This window comes from Ochotona curzoniae, unplaced genomic scaffold (genome assembly GCF_017591425.1).
Source record: "Ochotona curzoniae isolate NIBS_2020 unplaced genomic scaffold, NIBS_Ocur_1.0 contig_1014, whole genome shotgun sequence".
Lineage (NCBI taxonomy): Eukaryota > Metazoa > Chordata > Mammalia > Lagomorpha > Ochotonidae > Ochotona > Ochotona curzoniae.
Window position 1 is genome coordinate 20016806 of NW_024464920.1, and position 25983 is coordinate 20042788.

The window sequence follows — 25983 nt, forward strand, 5'->3', positions numbered from 1 at the left end:
GTCATCAGATAGCCCTATTTGTTCCTCCCAGATACATTGGCAAGAAATACCCTACCCACAATGGAGAAAGAAACTGAGCAATGAGGACAATAGTGGTGACTACCAACTGTGACTCACAAATCCTGAAACAGCCTATTTCAGACCCTTTTCTTTAGAACTCCTTGAAATCTAACCAAAATATCCCAAGTGATGAGCTGAAGACTGAGCTTTCAAAGTCTAACCAACTGTTAAAATAGATTTTATTACTTAACAGTCATAGAAATTCCCACTTGTACTGAGATTTGCAAGGATAACATTCTCCTAAATTTATGAATATATCCTATTTTCCTATGATGAGAACAGAAAAGAACATAGAGGTCCCTAAAATATTTTAATACAGTAATTTTAATAGAATATCGGTTTGATTGAGTCTTACATAACACATTCTTTTCTAGTAGTACTTAGAGAAATTGGAAAAATCATAGGCATTTTAAGGATATATAATGAGAACATTCGTGTTCTTCTAACTAGACATCAGAGTTTTATCTCAAAAAGTCAAGATGTTACTTAGTACTAGCCATGGAGTTCCATGGAGAACCCTGGAAAAGCAGTAAGGTTTTTTTAGGTCACTTCAACTTGAACTTATTATACGGCCAATATAGAAATCCCAGGTACATACTAGGACTCAAATTTCTAAGCAATTTTTTTTAGAAACTGTGAATAGTAACTAATGCTAATTCACAGCTTTCTTGAAGATTCTAAGTATTGAGTAAACAAACAAGATGAACTGGCTATGAATTGCCTTTCCAGGAAGAAGAGTTAATCATATGACTCATATAGGGCAAAGTTGATGTACAGATTGATGTTATATGTAGAATTAGGGGTCTTCAGAAAGTTCATGGAAAATAGATAATATAATGGTGCAAATCCATTTGCTAAAGTTAGAAAATGAAATTTATTGAGATGTAAGGAATTTATGAATTAATATAAGGATAATTGCCTTATCCTTCATATTTTCATGTAGTATTTATTTTCAATGCCTTTCAGTAAGATTTGTAACAGTCTTCACATTTTATAGCTATTTGTGTAATTATTCTGAGACATGTATAATAATTGCTTTACTATGAATGATTGTTTTATATCATTTGGAATGGTCTTTTGTTGCACATAAATGGAAAATTTACTTTTTACATTTTGGTTATGTAATGTTAAGAAAATATGCTAACCTGTCTCACTAATTTTTCACTCTTTATGAAAACTATAATAATCATGCTTTGGGGGTGTTTTAAAACTATGAAGACATTAGTATTTCTTTTTAAATTTTATTTGCAGAGAGAGTTCCAACCTGCTGATTCATTCTCCAACTCCCCAAAAGCTAGAATGGCTGAGCCTTGCCTGAACGAAGCCAGGAGCTTGGAATACAATTCAGGCCTTCAACATGAGGGTAAAAATCAAATTACTCAAACCAGTACCATTTTTTCCAAAGAGTTATTTCTTTATATTTGAAAGACAAATTTACAGAGAGAAGGACAGAGAGATCTTCTGTCTGTTGGCTCACTCCCTAAATGGCTGCAACTGCCAGTTATGAGCCAATCAACCAGAAGCCAGGAGCTTCAAGCATGTCTCCCACATGGATGAAGTGGTCCAAGACTTGAGCCATTCTCTGTTGCTTTCCCAGACCATTAGCAAGGAGCTGCAATGGAAGTAGAACATCCAGAACACAAACTAGTGCCCATGTGGGATGCCAGCTATGAAGGCAGAAGATTAGCCTAATATACCACCACACTTGTGCCCACCCTTCCTTCCCCAGCCTCCTCCCCCTCCCCCCGCAACACCAAAACCACTGTCTGTCAAAGTGAAATTGGGAGGTATCTGGAATCAGGAGCCATAGCTGAAAACTGAATCCAGGGGATTCCAATGTGGGGTGCAAGCATCTTACTACCAAAGTAACAGCCTGATCCCTACACCTGTAAACGTGCACTCGCCTGCACACGCACATGTGTACACACACACACACACACACACACACACACACACACACACACACACACCAGTCAATAAACGTCAAGCACAAGGAAAGGCAACTATTAGAACTATCCAAAATGTTCAACAGTTTGTGTCACTAGGAAAATAAAACTTCCTCTTTTTCTCAATTCTCAACAAATCCCTACCTTACTAAGACTGTCCAAATACCAAGATAATTAGATCTACAGACATGTGTAAAATTAATAACTGTGATCAAAAGTATAATAAAACATTTTACTTTCTTTGGGAATGCCACAGTGTTACAGTCCAAACTATACCTTTAACCACACAAAATACAGGGCCAATTAGAAACATCCTAGAAAGTTATATACATATATATATATATAATCTATATATATACACACATATATAATGAGATGTATATAATGTATAATATAATGAGATATATAATATTATATTTATTATATATGAGATGAGGAATGAGAATTTGGAAACATTCCAAGCTTACAAAGGAGAGACACATAGATTGTCTTGTTTATGGAGCATTATTCACATTTCAAACAACAAAGTCTGGATTCAGACCATAATGCTTCTAAGAAGACTGTGAAGGAGTGGAAAATAAAATAGCTACCTCCTTTCCATTTAAAAACAGAGAAAAATCAATTTCCCTTTTCCTTGTTCATGCAGTCTTAGCAACTCAGGTTGGTGGGAAAAGATGGCTTTCATCAGATTACCTAGAGATAAGGAATAATGATATACTGATTACTAGGAAATCTGACTATGACCCAGAACATCACTGTGTCACATGCACAAGAAAATGAGCATGCATAACTATTAAAAATCCTATAATAGAAATAGCCAAGAAGTATAGACAACTGTTCCTGGGAAGATTTGCAACCCAGAGACTCTTAGCATAGAAAAGGAACTTGCCAAAAAAAAAAAAAATCAACAGTTTTAAAGCTGTTCATGAAGAGAAATGTAATGAAAAAGAGAGGTAAAAAAGACAACAGATTGAATGTGTTTGGCCTAGCAGTGCAGACACCTACATCTCACGCACAAATGCATGGGTTCGGTTCCCTGCTTGGTTCCTGTCCGTCAAGACTCCAAGAGAAAGCAGTGATGGCTCCACTTCCTTCCATGCACATCAGAGACCTGCATCGCATTCCCCACATCTGGCTCAGCCCTAACTTCCATGCTGTGCCCTCCCCCTGGGAGAATTTAAAGACTGAACCAGGATACGGGAGCTTGTTCTCTCCCCAAAAGTAATATTAAAAGAAGTTGAAGAAAAAAGTTAACTGGTAGACATCGATAGAGGGTATCAACGAAGGTAATCAAACTTTTAATGAAAGTGGTTTGAAATTTTAAGTTAAATGATGGAGATAGGCTAACAATAAAAGCATGATGAAGCTGCAGCCTACAAGAAAATCATGTGAAATATAATGAATCATATGGGACAAAAAGAAAAGGATGGAAAATTGCAAGTGATTCAAACAACTCAAAAAAGCAAAGTTCCTAAATCATTTACATGGAGTTCAGATCATGGTCAATTATCATGAATCAAAAAATAAATATATAAAAGCAATATTTTGCACCCAGCTCCAACATACAAAAATAATTAAAATATATCAAGATTGAGAAGGAAGTAATGAAATACCAATTCACAGACTGTACAGATAATATCAATACACCTTCTAAAAATTCACCTAAAACTAATGAACTTTAGCACAATCATAGACTACATATCAATATGCAAAAGTGAACTGTTTTTTTCACTAGCTCTTAAAGTTTACAAAGGCCAAAATTGTTAAGAACACTTACAGGGCATATACAAAATCACATTATCACTCTTGGCAGCAGTTTGGCAGGATCTAACAAACCACATCCTCACCATACAATCAATGAAACCATTCTTGGTTTTCAGCCTGGAGAAATGCAAACCTTTCATTCACACACACACACACACACTGTACCCAAATGTGTATAACAGAATTTATAGTCATCCCAAATTAAAAACAAACTGTATGTCCTTCAAGAGATGAATGGAAGCACACACTTGGGAGTACATCAACACACAGACTGACTCAAAGCAACATGAAAGGAAGAACTATAGAAGCATGCGTATGCAACAACCTGGATAAGTCTTATCCAAGTGAACTAATCCTTTCTCAAAGGTTACAACAAAGTGTAATTCCATGGAGAGAATCTTCAAGTAAACCAAACACAGCTAGCAAAAATTGCCGAGATTATCCAAAGTTGCCAATGTCAGGACACAGTGAGGGCAATGTGAGGGTTTCTCTGGCTAAGCTGGGATTGGCCTATATCCTGCCTGTGGCATGGTTACAACAATCTTGAAAGCAAACTATACATACCCTAGAAAAATTCTGAAATTAGATTCTTAAAAAGCCTCTTTTGGGAATCAGTGTGATGTACTTTGGATGAAAAGTGTAGAGATGTAGTACAATCAAATGTCTAGATGCCTTATCACTTCAGAAGAACATGCACACCTGATACTTAAAACAGAAATCAATCAGTAAGTCAGAACCAATCAAGCAACAGATATCAAAGCAAACCAAAGAGGTTCTTTCATTAAAAAAAATTACAAATGCCTAAAACTCCACACTACTTCCCTACAGGGGCCAAGGGGTGTGGTGAAGAGGAAAAGCTACAGGAAAGAAAGGTGAGAGACCCACTGCAGCAATCCAGTCCCTGCTGCCAATGAAGTAAGTGGTACTTTTCCAAGTAGAATGATACAACACCAAGATGGCCTCCAGTTTAGCTCTGTTCCCAGACATACTGAAAACCACAATGTGCCAGTACCTCTTCGAGGGAACCTGCAGAAATCCTGTGACCTGCAACATTGATGACATCATCAACTCGAGACATGACATACACATAGCCTTCTTCATCCATGTAGCCAGCATCCATGGTGTCATAGTATCCCTGAAAATGAGATTGAATTCAATAAAGGGCAACATTAAAGAATTCAGTCATTTTAAACTTGGTAAAACATACAATGAGGTAAAAAGTAATTCACTGTAGGTATTTCGCCCTTTCATAACTAGGGTATGAAATTCATTTTTTATTTCAAAAGTGTAACAGTTGCCTTGTTCCTGTTACAGTCAGGAACAAGGTTCACTTTCCTTATATGTGTTGAAGATAAGTGTTTGAACTTGCAGCTGCAAAGTCTATCAACCCAATTTCTTTTTTAATGAAAAAGTAATAGCTCAATATTCTAAAACATTTGGTATTAGAGTAATTCCTTGACAGCATTCTTTTTAAATTGCATTAAATCTAAAAGCTTCAAAACCTTCTATGAATAATTTTAAATATATCACTAGTTTATTAACTTGGACTAGAATTGGATTTAAGCTTTAGTAAAATTTAATAGTAAGTATAAAATTCAGTTCTTATTCAACTCAGAAAAGCAGATTTTTCCTCTCACAGAAAACACAGTAATCAAGAACAATAAAAATAGGAAGAACTATATTTTATTTTCCCCAATGTTTTGTGTTATCCTGACCTCTATGTTTGTGTACATTGACTCTAATACAAATTCCATTACTTAGTAGAGCGTATGCTCTTATGTGGGCTGAAAAATGAACTCTGCCTTCTAAGACTTTTGTGAGGCCTGCATGAACTGGCATAACAAAAACAGAACAGACTCTGTCCCATCATGAGCTATTAATCATTGCCCGTTTGGGGAGCTGGTGTTGTCGGTTGAGCTTCCAGCATTCTATATCCAAATACAGGTTTGAAGTTCAGCTATTCCGCTTCTGCTCCGGCTTCCTGTTAGTACACTTGGGAAGGCAGTGGGCCAGAGCTCAATTCTTTTGGTCTCAGCCACCCTCATGGGAGGGAGGTCAGAAAGTTGGCTGCTGGTTTAGTCCTGGCCTAGACCTGGTTGCTGTGATGCTCTAGAGAGTGAACCGGAGGACTGCTCTGTCTCCCTCTATTGTAGTTCTGGTTATCAAATACAAGAAGGAATCCTTAAAAAAAAAATTATTAGCAGCTTTTCTACAAGTCCTACAGTATTAGAGTAGTTAGGAGTGTGAACACTAGAGACAGACCTCCAAGTCATGTGAAATTTGGATAAGCTACCCAACCGTTGTGTGCTCAGATGGGAAGTGTAAGGTTGGGCTAGAATGCAGAAAACAGACTTACATCATACAGCTTACCCACTTACTGGTGTTTGGAGAGTTTTCAAGGTAGTCACAGTAGAACCATGTGTACATACGAATTTCCACTGTCAGGTTGTAATCAATCAAATTAGTATTCTGATAGGTTGGCTGTAGCTCATCAGGTAGACAGATTGGGTTGACTGCAGTCAGCTGTGCTGACAGATTTTCCTTGCCTTGGCCTCTCAGGAGTGTGTTTAATCTTGGCTACTAAGGTCATTCAACTCCAAGATCTCTTCCCAGAGAAAGCTACCATAGCGCCATTTGTCTAGTTGATTAGCTCATCTGTCTTTTACTTACAGGTAATGAAGACAGAATGTCAAACAGTCAGACTCACTTTCCAAATGAAAATGCAACCACTCATTCCTTTTTATCTAACAGCATGATGCATGATGGAATCTTAGTGTTTCATTTTCAATCAGTTAAACTTTTAGCTGGTTTAACATGGAAAACTTGTACACTTTGTGAGGTACAGTTCAATATTTCCCTACATATATTGTGAAACAATCCAGGCAACTAGCCTCTTCTACCTCTTTATGGCTCCTTTGTCTTTAGGGCCTACCAGCTCCTCTCTTCCAATTCTTCACAGATGATAGGGGGGACAAAGAGTCAACAGGAGAGCAGATGGGTGATTTGGGGATTCTGATGAGTATTATCAATTCAGTGCCATTATGAAAACAAAGTCGTCCTTGGAATGGACTACTATAGGACATAGTGGGAAACAGGAAGGCACTGTAACGCAAGGAACTAGGGTGGGAATGTACTATGAGAACATTCTTCCTATTTTGTATTTGCATTTTAAAATTGAAATTTAATTAAACAATTCAAAGTATAAGCAGGAAAGACAACAAAAGCAGATAACAACAACATCTGGGAAAGCCAATTACATTTTGCTTGTATAATCTGTTGTAGAACAGGCTAACGTATCTTACTGACATAAAATTCTGATCACTTGCTCTTAGTCTCTACTGAGGAATTCAGGGAGAGAAAGAGTACTGAAAGATCCCCAAGCAGCCCTTATACCAAGGGTTATCATATTCTAGGAAAAGCTGCTAAGAGAAATTGAGAAATGTCTATATCCAGAGATGGATAAAACATAAAACTGGCTTATTTAGATAATTGTAAGTTGGGCATCTTTATTGCTGAGAGTTGGTGACTGGTTCACATGTTCCTGAAAAGGTGCTTCTTGATCCACGATCCTGGGAACCAGCTGTACTTTTTAATAGAAAAGGATTATAGAGAAGTACAAAAGATTCTTTTATGAAAGTACTTTAAAGTTCTTACAGGAAATTTTTCAAAGTATAAATGCTTGAATGCTTCTTGATTTTTCCAAAGTCCAGAAAAGGCTCCAGGTGGTAATGGTAACCTTAATAAAGCAATAGAACATTTAGAATGGCAATAAAAACAGTAACAAAAGCAAATTCATCAGGGCTATTTTTTCCAGTGTGACAGATAATTATAATTCAAATCTGAAGTGTAATCCCTAAATCTTCTGCACAGTCCATGGCCAATTGAGCCCAAGTAGCTGCCCACAGTGAGGCAGAATTATTGAAAAATGAATGCAATTTTTGTAGAGTACACGAAAGGCAAGCACTTGGCATTCACATAGTTAGCAGCAGCAACAACTGCTTCAAAAAGGAGCACAACATCTGCAAAAGAAAATCAAAATATGCATCACCAAATTACTTCTTAAGAGAAACATGCTTTCTTTTAAAGTAACAAGGCACCAGCTGTCTGTATAATGGAATGTTCCAATTAAGCATCCTGTACACAATCTTATCTTCCCAATCCACGTGCCTCCCTCCTCTGGAAATCCCCTCTCAGTGCTCTGTCTTCTTTCTTCTCACAGCCACCAAACCTTTGTGCTTTGAACACACAGAAATGCCTGAGCATATAAAATACAAAGCAACAAAATGTTAACCTCCTGCTGGCAATCAGTACTTTCTTATGCTTCCTTCTTTCCTTGTAGATTCAAATCAAAGCTGTTACATGGTAAGGGTTTAATCCTTGTTTCTTCATACATTATCTACCTCCCTATGTTTCGAATAACTAAAAAAAAAAAATCCCATATTGACTCCCTGTAGAAGTTTCTATTAATTTAGATATCCACTCAACTTGTTGTCTGGACAAATATTTAGATAATTTCAAGATTTAAAAACTGTAAATCTTAAGTTTTTTTCAATAAGAAATACTAAATGGAGTTTTGACAGCAGATGGATGCTGAAAAAATTGATATCAAGTAGAGATGGTTACCATCCACTTGAGGCAACATTACACACCCTCTCTTCAGGCTGTGTTGTTGGAGACAGACAAGAGGGAAGTGGGTGCTCATACTCGACTTCCTGGGCACTGAAGTTTAATTGCTTATTTGCAGGCAGAAGTCGTGTTCCAAGTGTGAGCACCTGCTACTGTCTCCTTGGAAAGCCCAGCTGATATTGCTCAAGTCTGCCACATCCAGTATTCTGTTAACGATTTGGTGAGACACGCTCTTTTGTCGATTCCTTTTTATTTTTTGTATACAAAAGAAATTCTCAACCCTGAGCATTTCAGAACTTGACGCAATTATATAAATGTGAAAGCTTTTGTACTCTGTGAATGACATCCACAGAAAAGCTGGTGTGCACGTGCTATTGCTGCTGCTACTCTGTTTGCTCATCACTAACCTAGCAGCCAAAGTGGACCACTCATCCAGGTTCGTTTAACCGACTGCTGTGTGCACCCTTTTAAGCCACACACACAATTTCACTTCAACAGTTTCATCTACTTCCGACATTTTATGAAGATTATGAAAATGTGTTATGATTAAGATTAATTACATTTAAATAAACTAATATTAAAATTGATTCAGCAGTTTTAGGATACTCTAGGCAAACAAGTAATGGGAAAATGAAGCAGTAACAGTGAACTAAATTCCTATATGGTTTCACAAGAGTAACATTAATGAGCAAAGCGGATCATATGCAAATAAACAGTAAGAACTGATGGAGGTACATTTTGCTCTTTATATAAGGAATAATTTTCAACCAATCCCAAGAAATACATCCTAACATGCAGTCCTTTCTGCCTTTCATGTTTTCACTTTTGACAGACATATGGGTGCCAGAAAATAGCTGTTATAAAAAAAGTCAGCAGTGATAATAAACAAAACTGACATTCATGCTGCTTTCAAGATAATCCAGGGTGTGGGAGCCAATATTTATACTGTTGTGCTGAGAATATTAAGATCAGCATTTCTATCATTTATCTATCTAAATTCAAAGAATTTTCCACTAGCATTCACATTGCTTCCTCACAGAGCACTTATGAACACTTATAAATGATACAAATGAATTATAATTTACAGTATTAAAGTTCCTAGGTGGCCTTTTGTACATAGTATATGTAAATACGACCAAGAGTTTATATAGCACATTATGCTATGAGTATTACCAGAGAGGAAAATCTCACACTTGGCCCAAGTCACTCAGATTTACAATCTCTGTTCTTAAAATAAGATAACCTGCATTGGTTCATGTCCCAACTGCTCTACTTCCCATCCATCTCCCTGCTTGTAGCCTAAGAAAGCAGTAGAGGGTGGTCCAAAGCTTTGGGACCCTGCATCCACATGATGGATCAGGAAGAAGTCTTACCTTTGGATCAGTTCAGCTCTGGCCATTGCAGCCATATGGGGATCGAGCCAGTGGATGGAAGATCTTTCTCTCTCTGCTTCTCCTTTTCTCTACAAATCTGATCTACCCTTCCAATAATAACAGATTTCACCAAAAAAAAAAAAAAATCCCTGATAACCTATGTTTTTTGAGAAAAATTTAGAACTAATGATAGAATACATTCTCTTTATAAAAGTAATCATTTGAAAGGCAGAGTTACACAGATAGAAGAGACAGGAGGAGGAATCTTGCATCACCTGGCTCACATTCATAAATGAACACAATGGCCTGGTGCCATGTCAAGCCAAAGCCAGAAGCGTAGGGCCTCTTTTGTCTCTCCACGTGGGTTCACGGGCCCAAACATGTGAGTCAACTTCCATGCTTTCCCAGGCACATGAACAAGAAGATGGATTAGAAGTGAAGCATCTAAGACACAAATTAGCTCCAATGCAGGATATCAAAATCACAGGCAGAGACTTAACTTGCTATGCCACAGTGCCAGCCACTAAAGTACATTCACATAGTCAGTCAAACCCTACAGGAAGAAAAATACAGCTAGCAGTTGTCTGGGAGGGTAGGAGGAGAAAGCTTTAAGGATAGAACTGAGATTTCCTATTTTGGATTTGTAAGCATAGTTAAACTAAGCATTCTCAATGGTTGCACAAACTGTTTACAGGCCTAAAATTTCTCAAGATTTTTTAAAATAAGATTTTAAAACAATTTTTTTATTAATTACATTGCATTATGTGACACAGTTTTATAAAATCTCTCTCATTAAGGTGAACAGTCAGTTCACATTGGTGTATACACTTCCAGACCATGGCATTCCCGAAGTGGAATGTAAACCTTTGCTGCACCTAAATACGGGGTGCACTCCTCAGGAAACAGCTTTTGCCTTCCTTCTACTTATCAGAGGGCTGGTGATAGTCATCAAATATTAAAACCTCCACTTAGTGGGAACAAAATCTTAGCCTTAATAACACTCAGTACTAAACATAATCCTAAACTTATCTGAATATACTTTTAACAACTGGAAATAGAGATCAACCATGTAACATAGCAGGCAAAGCCACTGTTTGCGACATCAGCATCTATAGGGTGGCCAGTTCAAGTCCCAGCTGCTCCACTTCCATTTTAGTCCCCTACTACCATGTCTAGTAGAAAAACAGATAAAAATGGTCCAAGTGCTTGGGCCCTTGCACCAACAAGTGAGGCCTGGAAGAAGCTCTTAGCTCCTGCCTTCCATCTGGCCCAACTTTGAGGCCATCTGCGAAGTGAAACAGCAGACGAAAGATCTGTCTCTCTTCCTCCCTTCCTCTCTGTCTCCCTCTCTATAACTATGCCTTTCAAATAAATAAATCTTCAAAAAATAATCACAGATGTAAAATCTCACATCTCTCATATATATAATTAAACCTCTCATTTGAGAGAGATGTCATACATTTCACTTGTCCCTTTGGAACATAGAAGTAATAACAGTCACAGAATATCACGCAGGATGGCAGGTAAATGTATTAAAGAGCATAAGAAAAAGATTTAAAAGTGGAGGAGAGAATAAAAAAGGGAACATGAAACCTCAGGATAATAAGGAGAGAAAAGCAGATGCTGGAATCATCCCCGCCATTCTACAGAAACATTTAGCCAGGAATCCTACATATACAATATGTGTTAGGCATTGTATGCTAGAGGAAACACCATGAAAAGGGTATAGAATGAAAACATTTTTGCCACACACAGATTTAAATTTGTACCTTATGTAGGTATTTTCTGCTTTGTGATCAACGTTCTTAAGTCCTCCACACTGATGCATGCACATTTGTGTCTGGAGAACATGAAGGAAGGATAAAGTGCGAATGGAGCAAAGGGCAAACTCTACACCATCTTACACATCATGAATAGGTGTGATGGTTAGTGTTATATGTCAATGTGGATAAACCATAATATTAAAATAGTTTCTGAATAAATCACTTGAAGGCATCTTGAGGGTAAGATTAATGTGTAGATCACTAAACTTAGAGTCCCTTACATTCCCAAAGTGAATGAGCCTTACCAAGTTAAAGGCTTCAGTAGAAATACTGATCGACTTTCTTGAAGGAAGAGGAAACTGCCCCGAGACTCAAACTGCAGCTACTGCCTGGGTCTTCTGCCCACCTGACCGTAATGCAGAATCTTTGTCTTGTGCAGTTCAGAGATCAGAAAACAATTTCGTTAAATTAACTGCTGTCTCAATATACACACACCCTTGGGGTTCTGCTTCACTGGATAATCTTCCCTTGCTCAATAAGCCTATGATAATGCCAAGTTACTAAACAATTTTTTAAGAAAAAGTTGTAATAAAAATCTGTATTTCAGAAAGAAGGCCCAAGGTTGTATGATGTATTAAATAGAAGCCATGGTAAAATGATGGAATTTAAGTGTGAGGACTGAAGAATAGACAACTAAAGTTGATTCTAGAACTTCCAGGTTACATCAATGGTGATGGCAACACAAAAAAGAAAAAATGATAAACAGTCAGTAAAATTCTGTTCAAGTGAAGTGACATGGGGGTTTGAAGAAGTAGAGAGGAGATAGAGAATTTGGGTTGATACTTGATTTGAAGAACCTAGGATGGCACAAGTGTGGTTATCAAATAAAACATGAAGGCCTGTCAGAATCAGAATGGTGGTGGCCATAATGGGTGGATACATAGGTATGCTCAGCATGGTAGCTAAGTAACAAAATCAATGTTAGAAATTCTTAGGGTGAACCAAAGAGTAGGGACCAGGAAGGATAAATCCAAGCCCAATTAAATTGTTGAAGCAGAACCAAAGAAAGAAGACCACTGGACATGAAAAAACAGAAGAATTTATATATATATATATATTCATATTGATTCATATATATATACGATTCATATATATATTTATATATGTGAATATATATATGATTCATATATATATATATGAATCAAGAGAATTCATTATCATAGGATCCATTGAGAGTGGGTTTTTAATAATAACTCTGTACCATGGGCAAACAAAGAAATAAATCTGGTTGCAAGTTAATTCAACAATAACCATAGAACTCTCCAAGTAAAATATTCAGAGTTGTAACTTCAGGGTAATGGAGCAGGTACAACAGTGATGGTGATTAAAGAGCAAACAGGAAAGCAGCAGAGGTAGCAAAGTGAGACCACATATTGTAGGGGCTAGAAGAGTGATGTAAGCAAGTGGGTTAAAGCACAGACAGGATGATCTAGTACAGGGCAGATTTGAGTTGAAGTACCCAATGGGACAAGATGAAATTATAAACATGAAAAGAAATCACAAGAGGCAGTGCTTATAGAACTAATCAATTTATGTATTAACTTCTATATTCATTTCTTCAGTAGATATTTAGTCCATGTATCATATTCCTCAGTCATTATGCTAGGCATTAATCAAACTACAATATACATTAGGTCTCAGGTGCTAGGGGAGACCAATGTATTATAAGCTACAATAAATTCAGTGTTTTTGAATTAAAAAAATATTTTCAGAATGGAGAGTATTTGACACTTTCCTCCAAAAAAGCATGCACGCACATACACACATTCTAGTTCATAAACACCTAATTTCTATCAAGATATTACTTTTCTTCTCATGTTTCCCATAGCATATTCATGGATTGTTTTTTAACATTTATTTCCTTTTATTGGAAAGGGAGATTTACAGAGAGAAGGAGAACCCAAGCCTAAGCCCTTCTGTCTGCTGGTTCATTCCCTAGATGGCTGAAAATGCAAGAGTTGAGCTGGTCCAAAGCTAGCATCCAGCAGTTTATTCCCAGTCTCCCATGTAGGTACCAGGACCCAAGACTTTAGACCATCCTCTACTGCTTTTCTAGGCCATAAGATGGAAGCAGATGGAAAATGGAGCACCCAGAATCTGAACCATCTTCCACATGAGATCTTAGCACTTAGAGGTGGAGGATTAGCCAATCAAGCCATTGCACCAGGTCCCATAGATATTACATACATATAATATATAATTACATTATGTATAAACAATAAACACAATGTTATATAATTACATACTTATATAATTAATGTTACAGATTAGTATTTATATTCTTCCATGCCAAGCACATAGATCCTAATATATATGTATACACACACACACACAGACAGAAGGAGTTTTTGCAATATTCCAAGTGCACAGTTTAATCCTTGTTACTACCTTCAATAATCCAATATATGCATTTCTCCCTTTGCAATACTGTATTGAAGTTCTTTCCTGAAGTTTTAGGAAGAGTTCTTTAATTACAGTGATATAAGCAGAGTTTAATTGTAGAAAAAAATGAAATCATGAAAATAGTAGAAATGGACCACTGATCACCGGTACTCATCCTTCAAATGAAAATCACAATCAGTCGCCACTATCCCATAACATCTTCCCTACTCCTCCAAGCAAAAAACTTGGAGGAGACTAGGCTCCAGGAGGACGTCCCCGGCCTTTACAACTCTTTCTATGGTGAATCGAGTCTTTTACAGAATGTCTCTGACAGAAGACACCATTCTGAATACAGCAGCAGATTAACTGAGGCTGGAGGGATACCTGTGTGGAAGAAGGCACCATACAGCAAAACATTGAAATAGCCAGAACAAGAGCATGTCAGTAACCCTGGAAAAGAACACGTTGCTAGCCAATCCAAGGTGCCTACTTCTAAAACTAAGAAAGATCTGTAATCTGTGTTTATTTCTCCCGACAGAGTTCCCAGGCTAACAGAAGTAAATAAAAAGCGCCTTTCCCCTATAGAATGCTGGTATTAAATTCTAACTATACACTCCCACACTGCTCACTGCCCCTATTTTCCTTTTGTGTATTTACTTTATGTTTTATCATACTACAAGAGATTGACTAGACTATAATTTCTTTGTGTCTTGGTAAACAAACAAAACAAACTCTGCAGTAATGTGATTCCAGCTGTGTAACTAACAATGCTCAGTTACTCAAAATTGAAGAGAATATCTTCCCATTAGCCACTTCATAGAGATGTTAAAAGACTCAAAAAATCATCCTGAAGTGTGCTGATGAGATACAGAAGGAACAGATCACAGTGACAGAGCATCATAGACTTTGCCCAGAGGACATTCTGGAAACAAGAAAGCATTTCCGTTCATTTCCCAATACAACAATGGCCGACTCACCCCTGTGAAGCTGCACAAAGGGAAACAAACATCATTAAGGGCCAAGAGTTCAGGAACTGGAGAATGAGAAATTGGCAGCCACTAAAGTATAAACCGATGGGCTGATTGCAAACAGCTTCCTCGTATTCCAGCACTGCCCATGGGGCACAGGTCAGACAAACACAGCATAAGATGAACAAAGCAGCTTTCAAAGGCAACAAAGGATGGTGTGAGAACAATGTACACCCATCAGAAAGAAACAAAGATGTATGGTTTTAATAACAGCACTGTGATACCAAGGAAGGCAGATAAACGTTCCTTTCACGTCCTTTCTCTGCTGCCTGGAAATTACTGACTCATGATATTATTTCTGCACGTTGGAAATCTGGATGAAATTACAGAAGCACCATCTAAAACTCATGAGCATTTTATATTCATAGCAATTCAGATAGAATAACTTCCCCCACTAAATTAACTAGGTGGATTGGGTTTCAACATCAAAGAATTTCCTAACACGATGTGGACATGAAATCTTCTTACACTATAAAGGGAAATTCTGTGAATGCAAATAACCTACTAAAACTAACCCATCCATGTTTATTACGTCCCAGTGCTTCCGGAAGTTTAGAAATCACAGAAACGTCTACCTTCTAGTGAAGGGGTACCCAGGAGGGCAAAGCAACGATTCCCAGGATGCCAGAACCAAGAGGATGGAGAAAGCCAAATGCAGCAGGAGCTTTTTGTCTTTACATACCAGTTTCTTGACATGTGGCTGTTCCATTAACATTTACTGCTAGAGGCTAACATGGAAATTTTCTGTCTATACCACAGGCAGCAGTTGGGATACGTAAATCTTTTTCAGGTTCATGAGTCAGGGTAGACAATGTGGGTTTCACAACGAGATGCTTACTCTTTTAGATGAAGAAAAGTTCCTGAAAAAGGTTTTCTAGAAATAGTCTCTGACAGAGGAAGAGAAAATGGGAGGGAGAGGAGAGGGATACAAAGGCTGAGATGTTGGTGGTACCTTTTCCTGATTATTCCTATCTTAGAATTATAACACGATAGTGTGAATATTTATAAGTATGTATTTTCACTGTGAACCAAAAGGAGACACTAACTTCCTCTGTGTATCATATAGATTGCTTCCTCAAGTAATTTATATATAAAAAAAAAATTGGTACTCCAAAACACTGCAGTTTGTGTATGAGACTGCCTTGTTCTATCATCCCTAAATGGATGGGAGGCTAAGCCACTCATAATTGGAAAGACAGATCCCAGGAGGAGTTTAAAATGTACTGGCCTCAAAAATAATCTCTGGGATATTGTAGCAGCTCCTTTATAGAATAGATGACTCACTTACACTTAGGCTATATAAAATGCGTGTTGCGAGACTGCTTTCAAAAGCTCTTGAAAGCATGTACTTTCCCAAGCTAGCTAACCATTCACACACAGTCATGTTCCAAATATAATGTTTTTAGCAAGCCCGTGCAATTCCTCTGGCTGTCTTTCACCTAACAAGTCAAGTTTCAACCAATTCTATGTTGCAATGCGTTCTATTTCAGAGAAGCATACAATTGCTAATCTCAATACTCAGTTTTCCCAACTGCTAGCGTTGTGGGATGTATGGATTTGATTCTTTCGCCTGACTCTGGCTCCAGCTCAGTCCTACCCATAACTGGGCAACAAATCAAGAGTTGATTTGTTGAAAATACAAGCAAAACTATCAAACTCTTAGCAAGATGTAGAAAGAAGATTCAAATTATGAGGAACTTTTTGTAAATGTAGACATCAGAACAGATGCCACAGAAATTCAGCTAAAAAGCATTATAAACAACTGTACACCAACTTTCATAATCTTGATTAAATGAAAAAAAGCAGATAAACAAAATAACAGACCTGAATAGACCAGTAGCAAGCAACAAAACTGACACAAACTGCCTCCTAACTAAGAAAAATGCCAGATTAACATCGTATCACCGATTACCTCTATGAAGAACCGAAACAAATGCTTCCTTCAATTTCTAAAAAACAAAGAAAAACTAGACAGAAGGGGATACATCCAAACTCATTCAATGAGACACATTTTCTTTATACTCAAACCTGACAAAGACAACAAAAATGAATTACATGTTAATATCTCGGAGGAATTACAAATACTAGAATCCTCATCAAAATGCTGGCAAATCAAATCCATATGAGAGAGGTTATTCACTGTCATCCAGTGGACTCCATTCAGAGGCAAGCATGATTTTACATAGGCAAACAAAGAAACACTGCAACGACAGTTGTAGGCAACTGCCTAAGTTGCCTTGTACCTGGGCAAGTGTTACACTGCTGGGAAAAAAGCAGCCAGTAGTTGGCAGGCATTCTAGGCCTGGTTAATGCCAAATTGCCAAATTCGTTTTAACTATACAAGTGTGCCAGCATAGTTTCCATATCTATCTACCTACCTACCTACCTACCTACCTATCTACTTTAAAGATTTATTTTTATTTTTATTGGAAAGGCAGATATACAGAGAGGAGACAGAGAGAGGAAGATCTTCTGTCCGATGATTCACTCCTCAAGTGAGTGCAACGGCCCATGCTATCCCAATCCGAAGCCAGGAGCCTCTTCCGGGTCTCCCACGCAGATGCAGGGTCCCAAAGCTTTGGGCCGTCCTCGACTGCTTTCCCGGGCCACAGGCAGGGAGCTGGATGGGAAGAGGGGCTGCTGGGATTAGAACCGGTGCCCATATGGGATCCTGGGCATGCAAGGCGAGGACCTTAACCACTGCGCCACTGCGCCGGGCCCCTACCTATCTACTTTAAAAAATATATGGGGAAGATGACCCATGCCAATTCTCTCGGGGGTGGGAGGAGGGTATGAATTGTCAAGAAAAGAGGGTTTAGGGACGTGTGAGGATGAGGGGTCAACAAAGCAGTATTTTACAGGTGTAGAATGACTGGGAGCTTCAAGAATTAGGTAACTGCACTCACAGGTAAACAAAGGGAGCTGACACATGGTGGTTTGGAGAGGTGAGACCAGAGGCATATCTGAATCAGACCAATGTACCCACCCACGTGAGATACCAAGGTTACACCTGGCGGCATCGCCTGCCCCTCACAAGGACACATAAAGCTAGGGTTGTGGCACCTGCCTGGCAGGGCTAAGCCACATTATCTCCCAATAAGTGTCAGGGCAGTGGATGGACCATGGAAGACTGGGCCATGACACTGACCAGCACGTGAGAGAACCAGGTCTGGGGGCAGATTCTGCAGTGGATATGTGGGCTCACCCCTGTGGATCTGCAGTACCTACTCGGATTAGTGATTTACCAAGCTAGGCATGACCAAAGAAGTCAATGATACTCATGGGAACTGTGGTTGAAAGCTGGCCAGGCTCACTCACCGGTATGTGCAGGAGCCAGGATCAAGTGTGGGCCATCAGGCTAGGCTACTTCACTCAGGCTCACAGGAGAGCCAAGCATAGGGATAGGCTGGGCAGGGCTAGACTACAGCCCCCAGTGGCAAGACTTGGGCTTGGAAGCAGGCCAAATCAGGCTACAGCATCCTATGGCAAGTACTGAGATTGGGGGCAGGCGTGCCAGGCTGTCAGGGCACTATCAGCATGTGCAAGATCTGGATGGAAGTGTACCTGACAGGAAAACTAAGGGCACTTCCTGGCTAGGTTGTGGTTTCCACTGTGAGCACAAGAAGTAGGGATGGGGCAGAGAGGTCTGAACATGGCTGCTGAGTCTGGAAGTAGGTTTTGCTGTGCTAGGCCCAAGAGAGAGTAGATGCAAGACAGGGACTAGGTCCTGGAAACTGCCAATCCATCTGAGAGCCTGGTCTGGGGTTGGCCCACATGGGACCTAGCTGTCATACTTCCCGATGAGCCAGAATGAGGACAATTTGGCAGGGCTGCAGTACCTGACAGTGAAGGTCAGGACAGGAGGTGGTCCCTGTCAGACTGGGCGGTATACCTACCAGAGCACATGAGATTCAAACCTGGAACCTGACTGGGAATTCTTCTGTTAGGCCATAGATCCTACTAGTGAGTCTGAGAGCCAAGGCTGACGGCAGCTCAGGGCAGGCCGGGTTACAGTATCCATTGGCATATCAGAGGTCCAAGTCTGTGGGCAGACAAGTCCAGGCCAGTCTGCAACACGTCTTAGCAGGTGCATACAGATTTTGGTCTAGGGTCATCCCAGGTAATGTTTCTTCAGGGACTCCTCAACTAAACTATGGACTCAAACCCTAGCCACAGGGAAAATTACAGGATTGTAGTACAAGCTTTGAATACATATTCAGGGGCCAGGCCTCCTCAGTTGCTGATGCCTTTGTAGCAGACAGCAGATCCAGATGCACACAGGGGATGTGACAGCCAGATCATCTAGACCATCAAAGGAAGGTGAATGCCACATCAGAGGATGCAAAGTAGCACAGGTTGCACATATCTCCTGGCCAAGTTTTGCAGCAAGTGAGTGTGTGGATGCGCTAAGGTGGACTTTGTCAACTAAGACCTTGGAAGAATTTTCTCAATCTAGAACAATGAAACCAACAACATCTCAGAAATGTCAAAACAACTCAAGTCATACCCTCAGAATATTGTTCCCTACATTTGTGTCTCTAAGACATCAAATGAGCATCCCCCATTCCTGATGGGATGCAGATATAGTTTGATAGCAAGGAGATTAACCCCCTCCCCTACAGATACAGGAGAAAAACAAAATAATTAGAAATATTTGTCCCATCCTCCTTCCTCATTACTTCAACACTCTCCACCCTAATCGGTGACCCTAATCAGTGACCCACATATCCTTCTCAAGCATATAAACATAAAAAACAATAAACACCAAAATAATAAATTGACATGATATACCATACAACAGAATAAAGGACAAAAATCACATATTCATCACAAAATATACATAAAAGGTATTTGATAAAAGTCAATTTACCTTCATGATAGAAACCATAAGTAGGCAGAGAAAGAATGTATCTCTCTCTAATAAGGGTCATAAAATGGGCCCACAGTTAACAGGATGTCAAAAAAAAGACAGCTATCTGACAGATTTAAAACATGAAAAGGATATCCACTTTTGCCACTTTTATTAAACTTTGCCACTTAAAGTTCTTGACAAAGAAACCAGAAAAGATAAAGAAACGACATTTGAGTAAGACAGATGTAAGAAGATCATTTGCATATATAAAATCCTGAGGATTACACACACACACACACACACACACACACACACACACACACACACACACACACACAGAATTAGAGCTAACAAACCAATTCAGCAAAATTGCAGAATTTAAAGTACAGAGAGAAATATGGGTCACGCTATGATATGCAAGTAACAAATTATGTAAAAAAAAAAAAAAAAAGAAAGAAAACACCACATACCATTAGTTGCAAAAAACAAAAGAGATAAAAGTTATCTACAACTGTAACTATAAAGCATTAAAGAAATTGAATAGGAAGGAAAAATGCAAAATTCTTATATTAGAAGAATGAAAATTAAGATGTCCATTGTACCATAAGCAATGTACATTATGAAAATATAGTATCATGATGGGGCTTCCAAATTTGAATTTTATTAAAGTTGTCATGACTCTTCTGCTATCAATGCCATCACTCCATTTTCATTTTATGATTACACACCAACTTTTGTCATTTTAATAATATTCAAATTTTTGCTTACTTCACGACAATATTTCCCAAACTCCGAGCCTTCAGTTTTTGCATGTTGTCATCCAAAATCATAACTACAAGGTAGAATATAAGTAAATATGTGAACAAAAAAAGTACAAAACTAAAACTTACATTTTCCAATATTTTCTATCCCCAAATAACTAGCTTTAGAAAATAACCCTGTAATTCCTCTGAGGACACAAACATACTAAGCTAAAACATTTCCCAAAAATGTGGAGAGCAAGAGTTTGCCTCCTCACATTCATAGAGGGGAATAGATTTTCATTTAAATTTTTAAAAAGATTTATTTATATTTTATTGGAAGTAACAGAGAGAAAGATTCTCTGCTGATTCACTCCCCGAATGGCCACAATGGCCATGGTGACTAAGCCAATCTGAAGCCAGGAGCCAGGAAACTCCTCTGGGTCTCCCACACGAGCAGTGTTCCAAGGCTTTGGGCCATCCACTACTGCTCGCCAAGGTAAAAGCAGGGAGCTGGATGGAAAGGAGAGCAGGACAAAAACCAGCGCCAATATGGGATCCTGGTGCACACAAGATGATGACTTGAGCCAACAGGCTATCACGCTGGGCTCTAGATTTTCATTGGAATTCAAGAATCTCTCTCAAAAGTTTATTGCATTGGCTGATAATTGTCATTTAACTTATGCACATTTAACATAACCTTTTAATTTATTAAGATATAAAACATGCTCAATTAAAGGAAATATTTTAAATGCATCAAAATATAAGCAATGAAAATAAAACATTGAAAAGTCTGAAAAATTCTTTAGTATGATTGAATTCTATCACTTGATAAGCTTTGAGTTACATCAGTTTAGTCTTCCCAAACATCCCATTGCTTTGTATGCTATTCTGAACGCATTTACAAGATAAAAATGTATATTTATAGTAACTCTTATTACAAACTATATATGAAGCCAAGTCTCTCTAAGCTTTAATAGATGCATTATGTTGCTTCATTTATCCTAAATATTCTACTGTGAACAGCTTCTAAGAAGTAAAGGATGTTGTTTCTGTCTCCTTGATTGTGTTACAAAAGTTCTACATTTTAAAATTCTACTTTGGGAGTCCAGTTCAGTGGCTATAAACAGGCAACTCTGGTCATTGTAACCATTTGGGGGAGTGAACCAGGGAATAGAAGATTTTTCCCACTGTTTCTCCTTCTCTCTGTAAGTCTGCCTTTCCAACAAAAATGTTTCTTTTAAAAAAAAATCTGAATTTGACAATTAATCGAGGTATAACTATCTGTATTTCACTAGATGGTGAGTTTGTTACTGTTAGAGGCAAGTTTAATTTATTTTTACTTCCCTAAGTCAGAGTTGTGAAATGACCAGGTGCTGCTGGGAACATTCTTCTATCCCTCCAACTTTCCCTTACGTAAAATGGGAGCAACGCCCTTCTCCGTGTTGGTAGGAGAATTACACTGCCGGGATGCAGCGAAGGGTATCAAACGCTTGTAAACTTAGAAGCTTGCATAAGACACTCAAAGACTGTGACACTGTTGTATTATGCCTTTCACAGAAAAATTATGTTCTTTCATAAAGGAAAGGTCACTTATGAAATATTGTAGTAAGATTTTTGGACCTCTGGGGGAAAAAAAACAAACATTAAAACAGTTAATTATACAGTCACTTGTTCCTTGGTCATTGATGTTTAACCTGTGCTGTCTGCCAGTCAGTTGCTTTCAGACGAGAAACTTCTGTATTGAAGTTTCACAAGGTATCAAAGCTTAACTCTCTCTTACAACTGTATATAAAAGCGGCATTGAAATACTAATGCGAAATGTGTTTAATGTCTCCTACAAGCAAAAACTTAAAAAGTGTCTCAACACAAAAGCATCTTTTGTGATAAAAGGATGACAGAACTGTTCCAATCAAGTATTTCTCTGCATCAGGGCCTACTATTCCATGGCTGGTGAAGTCATTTCATAAAACACCTACCTCTGCCCTGAATAAAAAAAAAAAATCCAAACCATTTTATAAATACATTTGTCATGTTAAATAAAATGATCAGTAGCTTCTAGATTAATCATTGTCCTAGAAACAAAAAATAAATGTCTTTTTGTTAGATAAGCACAAAGCAAACCTCTAAATTTGTAGTTTACCTATAAATAGAGAACATGTCAGGAATCATGTCCTGACTCTCCAGGCTCCATTTTCCTCATAAAATCTAGCAAACTAAACCATGTGGATATCACACAACTTCTGCAGCTCACTGCCCCTGTCTGGTTCTAGGTTGGTCTCTCCAGCTTCTATGAAATTATCAGTAGCACTGCTAGCCAAGATCTACATCACTGTTTCAATCGGTAGCCAGTCATTAACACTAACTTCAGATTTAGGAATAAGACAACTGAATGGACAACTTATATCCACCGTACAACTCAACAGTCAAGTCCAGGAAACGATTATGATCACAACCTTAAATTCAAAAACAAATATTGGTAGGGTATTTCATTTCTTTGTCACACAAAGCTAATTTGGAAGACATATCTCTTGTATTTGTTTTTGTTTTTTTGTCAACAAAGTTCAAAAATCTTATCTTCCGGTTTAAATGAAAAGTAGTACATGTAATAGGAGTAAGCTACAGCTTTGATTGAAAACGTGAGGAACAAACTACAACACAATAATTTGTACTGAGACTCTAGATGCTTGTTTTACGTTAAGAAATCTACCTATGGCCTAAGGGCATCAACTGGCTCAGCTCAGAAGTTGTTCTCAATTGCATATACTTTGGGAGTAAATGAGGTGTGTAAAGGACTTGGCACATGTCAAGTACTCCATAAAAAACCATTTCACACCCATATTTTTAATATACATAAAATGATGTTAGCCTTTTGATTAGGGCATTGATTTAGAATCTGTCTTCGGAAACGCACCTTTCTTTGGATGGTAAAATTTAAAGCATCTATTTTTTATATCATGCATTCAATCCATCAAATATTTATTAATCACTATGTTTCTGGCAATAAGATACACTTTAGCTACAGCAAAATATCAAGTCTGTTAATATTACATACTGCAAAAAACTGCATTCATTTCTTACCATTGTATCCTGGGACACATTTTCCTGCTTGTCCTGGGGGAGGTGTTTTTGAATTACCTAATCCAATGCACGAGGCTGTAATTGGGGATCCGGTCTCTGGAAAAGAAATACAATGTGTCACTTAGTGTTCAACTGAGAATTAAGGTGTTTGTACACCCTATCCCCATCAAGTCGGCCATATTATTTAACTACATTATAGAGAAACACAGCAATTACATAATTTCTAAAAAATAAAAATAGTACTTTATATTATATTTAAAGTTTAAAACTTAAGGGTAGAAAATTACATAGATACAGATAAATCATATGTATGTGTACCTACTTTTAAAGATAAGAAGTATTGCTACAGCATTTCAGCTGAGGAGCAGCAGGCATAAAAAGAGAATTATGTGACCACTAAAATTGTATTTTACAAGGTAACAGTCATCATATCACTAGAAAGAATGTATGCAAAACTCAATCTTAATTATTGTAATTTACAACTCTGTACAAAGTTGCATCTGTTATTTATACCTTATTGTATGAACTAAGCAATCTATATACTTCCAAGTACAGAATATCATACTTTAGGAAGAAATACCCTTGCACCAAGAGCCTACATTGAAAGCAGCATTGGCCAGTGCTCTGGAGAATTACTCCCAGTCTTATCTTGTGTATACTATTTTATTTCATCAAGATCATAAACTTGGCCCCAATTAGATTTCATCAATGAATAATAAGGTTAATTGTCTTATCCATCACCAGTGATGATAGCTAGAAACATAGCTATTATCTGATACCCGACTTCTTAAAGTGATTATCTTCTATACACAAGTGCATTTGTGATTATTTCTAAATACCAAGGTGTAGTTAACAATATCTTTTTTAAAAAAATTAACTTATTCATATAAACACATTTTAGATACTTTATCATATATATCTTATCCCCTGTCCTACCCACATTCCCCATCAATTCTTCCCTAACACAGTATTTTTAAATTTTTAAAAATGTGTGCACATGACTTGAAAGATTGAACAGCACGAAATTTGGGAAAGGGGTCGGCATTGCAGTGCCACAGATGAACTGCCTCCGGTCAGATTATTGGTTAGTTTCAGATACTCTGCCATTGATCCACATCCATACTAATGTGCCGTGGAAGCAGCGGATAACGGCTCACAACCATGGCTTCCTGCCATCCATAAGAGACCTGAATGGAATTCCCGTCTGCTTTCCTTTTGGTCCAACTCCAGCTTTGCGGCCATCTGAAAAGTGACCCAATAGATGGAATATCTTTCTCTCTGCCACCCTGTTGTTCAAATAAGTAAAAGAACACTTTAAAAGTCTGGTGGTAATCACCTTTATATTATGTACACAAACATGTACATACTAAGAGCATTAATTACGAAACCAGTCATAGCCAAAGTAACACAAAAATTCGAAACATCTTCCTAAGTGCTCAGAATGTATTCCATCAACCATGGTTTCAGGCATAATTTATCACATATTCATATCACTTGAGAGTGATGGGGAACATTTATTACTGTTCTGTACCTTGCAGAGTAGTTCATTTTATTATTCATATTTTATGGATGGTGGCTCATCTGGCATCAGTAACTGAAGATGGACTCTGGAACATTAACACTCGCTCAGTGCTCATGATGCTAAGCCACGTGGTCACCACGGAGGGTAATAACCAAGTAACTGGAACAGAAATTTCTGATGTGTAAGACTTCTGAGATGTTTCAATGACACAAAAAATTGGAAGGTATTTTTTGAAACAGGATTCCTTAGTGAGGCAGCACTCAACCTATTTCCACCTAACAAAAACCAAAATATGGGCAGGAGTGCTCAGAGGTGGAATCCATACAGTACTTTCCCTTTGTCTTTTTTCGAACACAGCTTGGTATTCCTCTGAGCTCTCCTTCAAAATGACCCCAAGACCAAAAGGCAATGGATACCTTGCAGAATCAGGTGCTTAAGCAAAGCTACACAATGCTAAAACATGGAGACTCGGATAGAAGCTGCTAAGGCAAAAAAAGAGAGACCATCTCTTCTAGAAGTTCTCTGTTCTATGGCCCACCCTGGTAAAGAGCAGTCACTAAATTCTATTCCTCCAGTATGGTCTAATGATAGGGACACTGTACTCATCTAGAATGCAAACATGTTCTTAACATCATAAGGCCTCCACAGTTAGTCAAGAAGTGACTGTAGAATCCACAAATGTACCTACCAAAGCTTTAGAATCCATTGCCTAAAGAGAAACAAACAGACCAGGACACCACTGTAAGTGTCCAAACTGTGTACCATTCTTCAGCTTAACTCAATGAG

At 38.1% G+C, this 25983-nt stretch overlaps 1 protein-coding gene across 1 annotated transcript in view; it reads right to left on the reverse strand.

The window, feature by feature from the left end:
- The window catches only part of ACSS3 (acyl-CoA synthetase short chain family member 3), a 154235-nt gene that overhangs the window by 11524 nt on the left and 116728 nt on the right, over window positions 1–25983 (reverse strand). Inside the window, exons 10-13 of the mRNA XM_040989908.1 lie at window positions 23676–23771; window positions 20623–20686; window positions 7425–7506; window positions 4783–4905 (exon numbers count right to left, since the gene is read on the reverse strand). Coding sequence (XP_040845842.1) covers window positions 4783–4905; window positions 7425–7506; window positions 20623–20686; window positions 23676–23771 — 365 coding nt within the window. The remainder of the gene's footprint in view (window positions 1–4782; window positions 4906–7424; window positions 7507–20622; window positions 20687–23675; window positions 23772–25983) is intronic.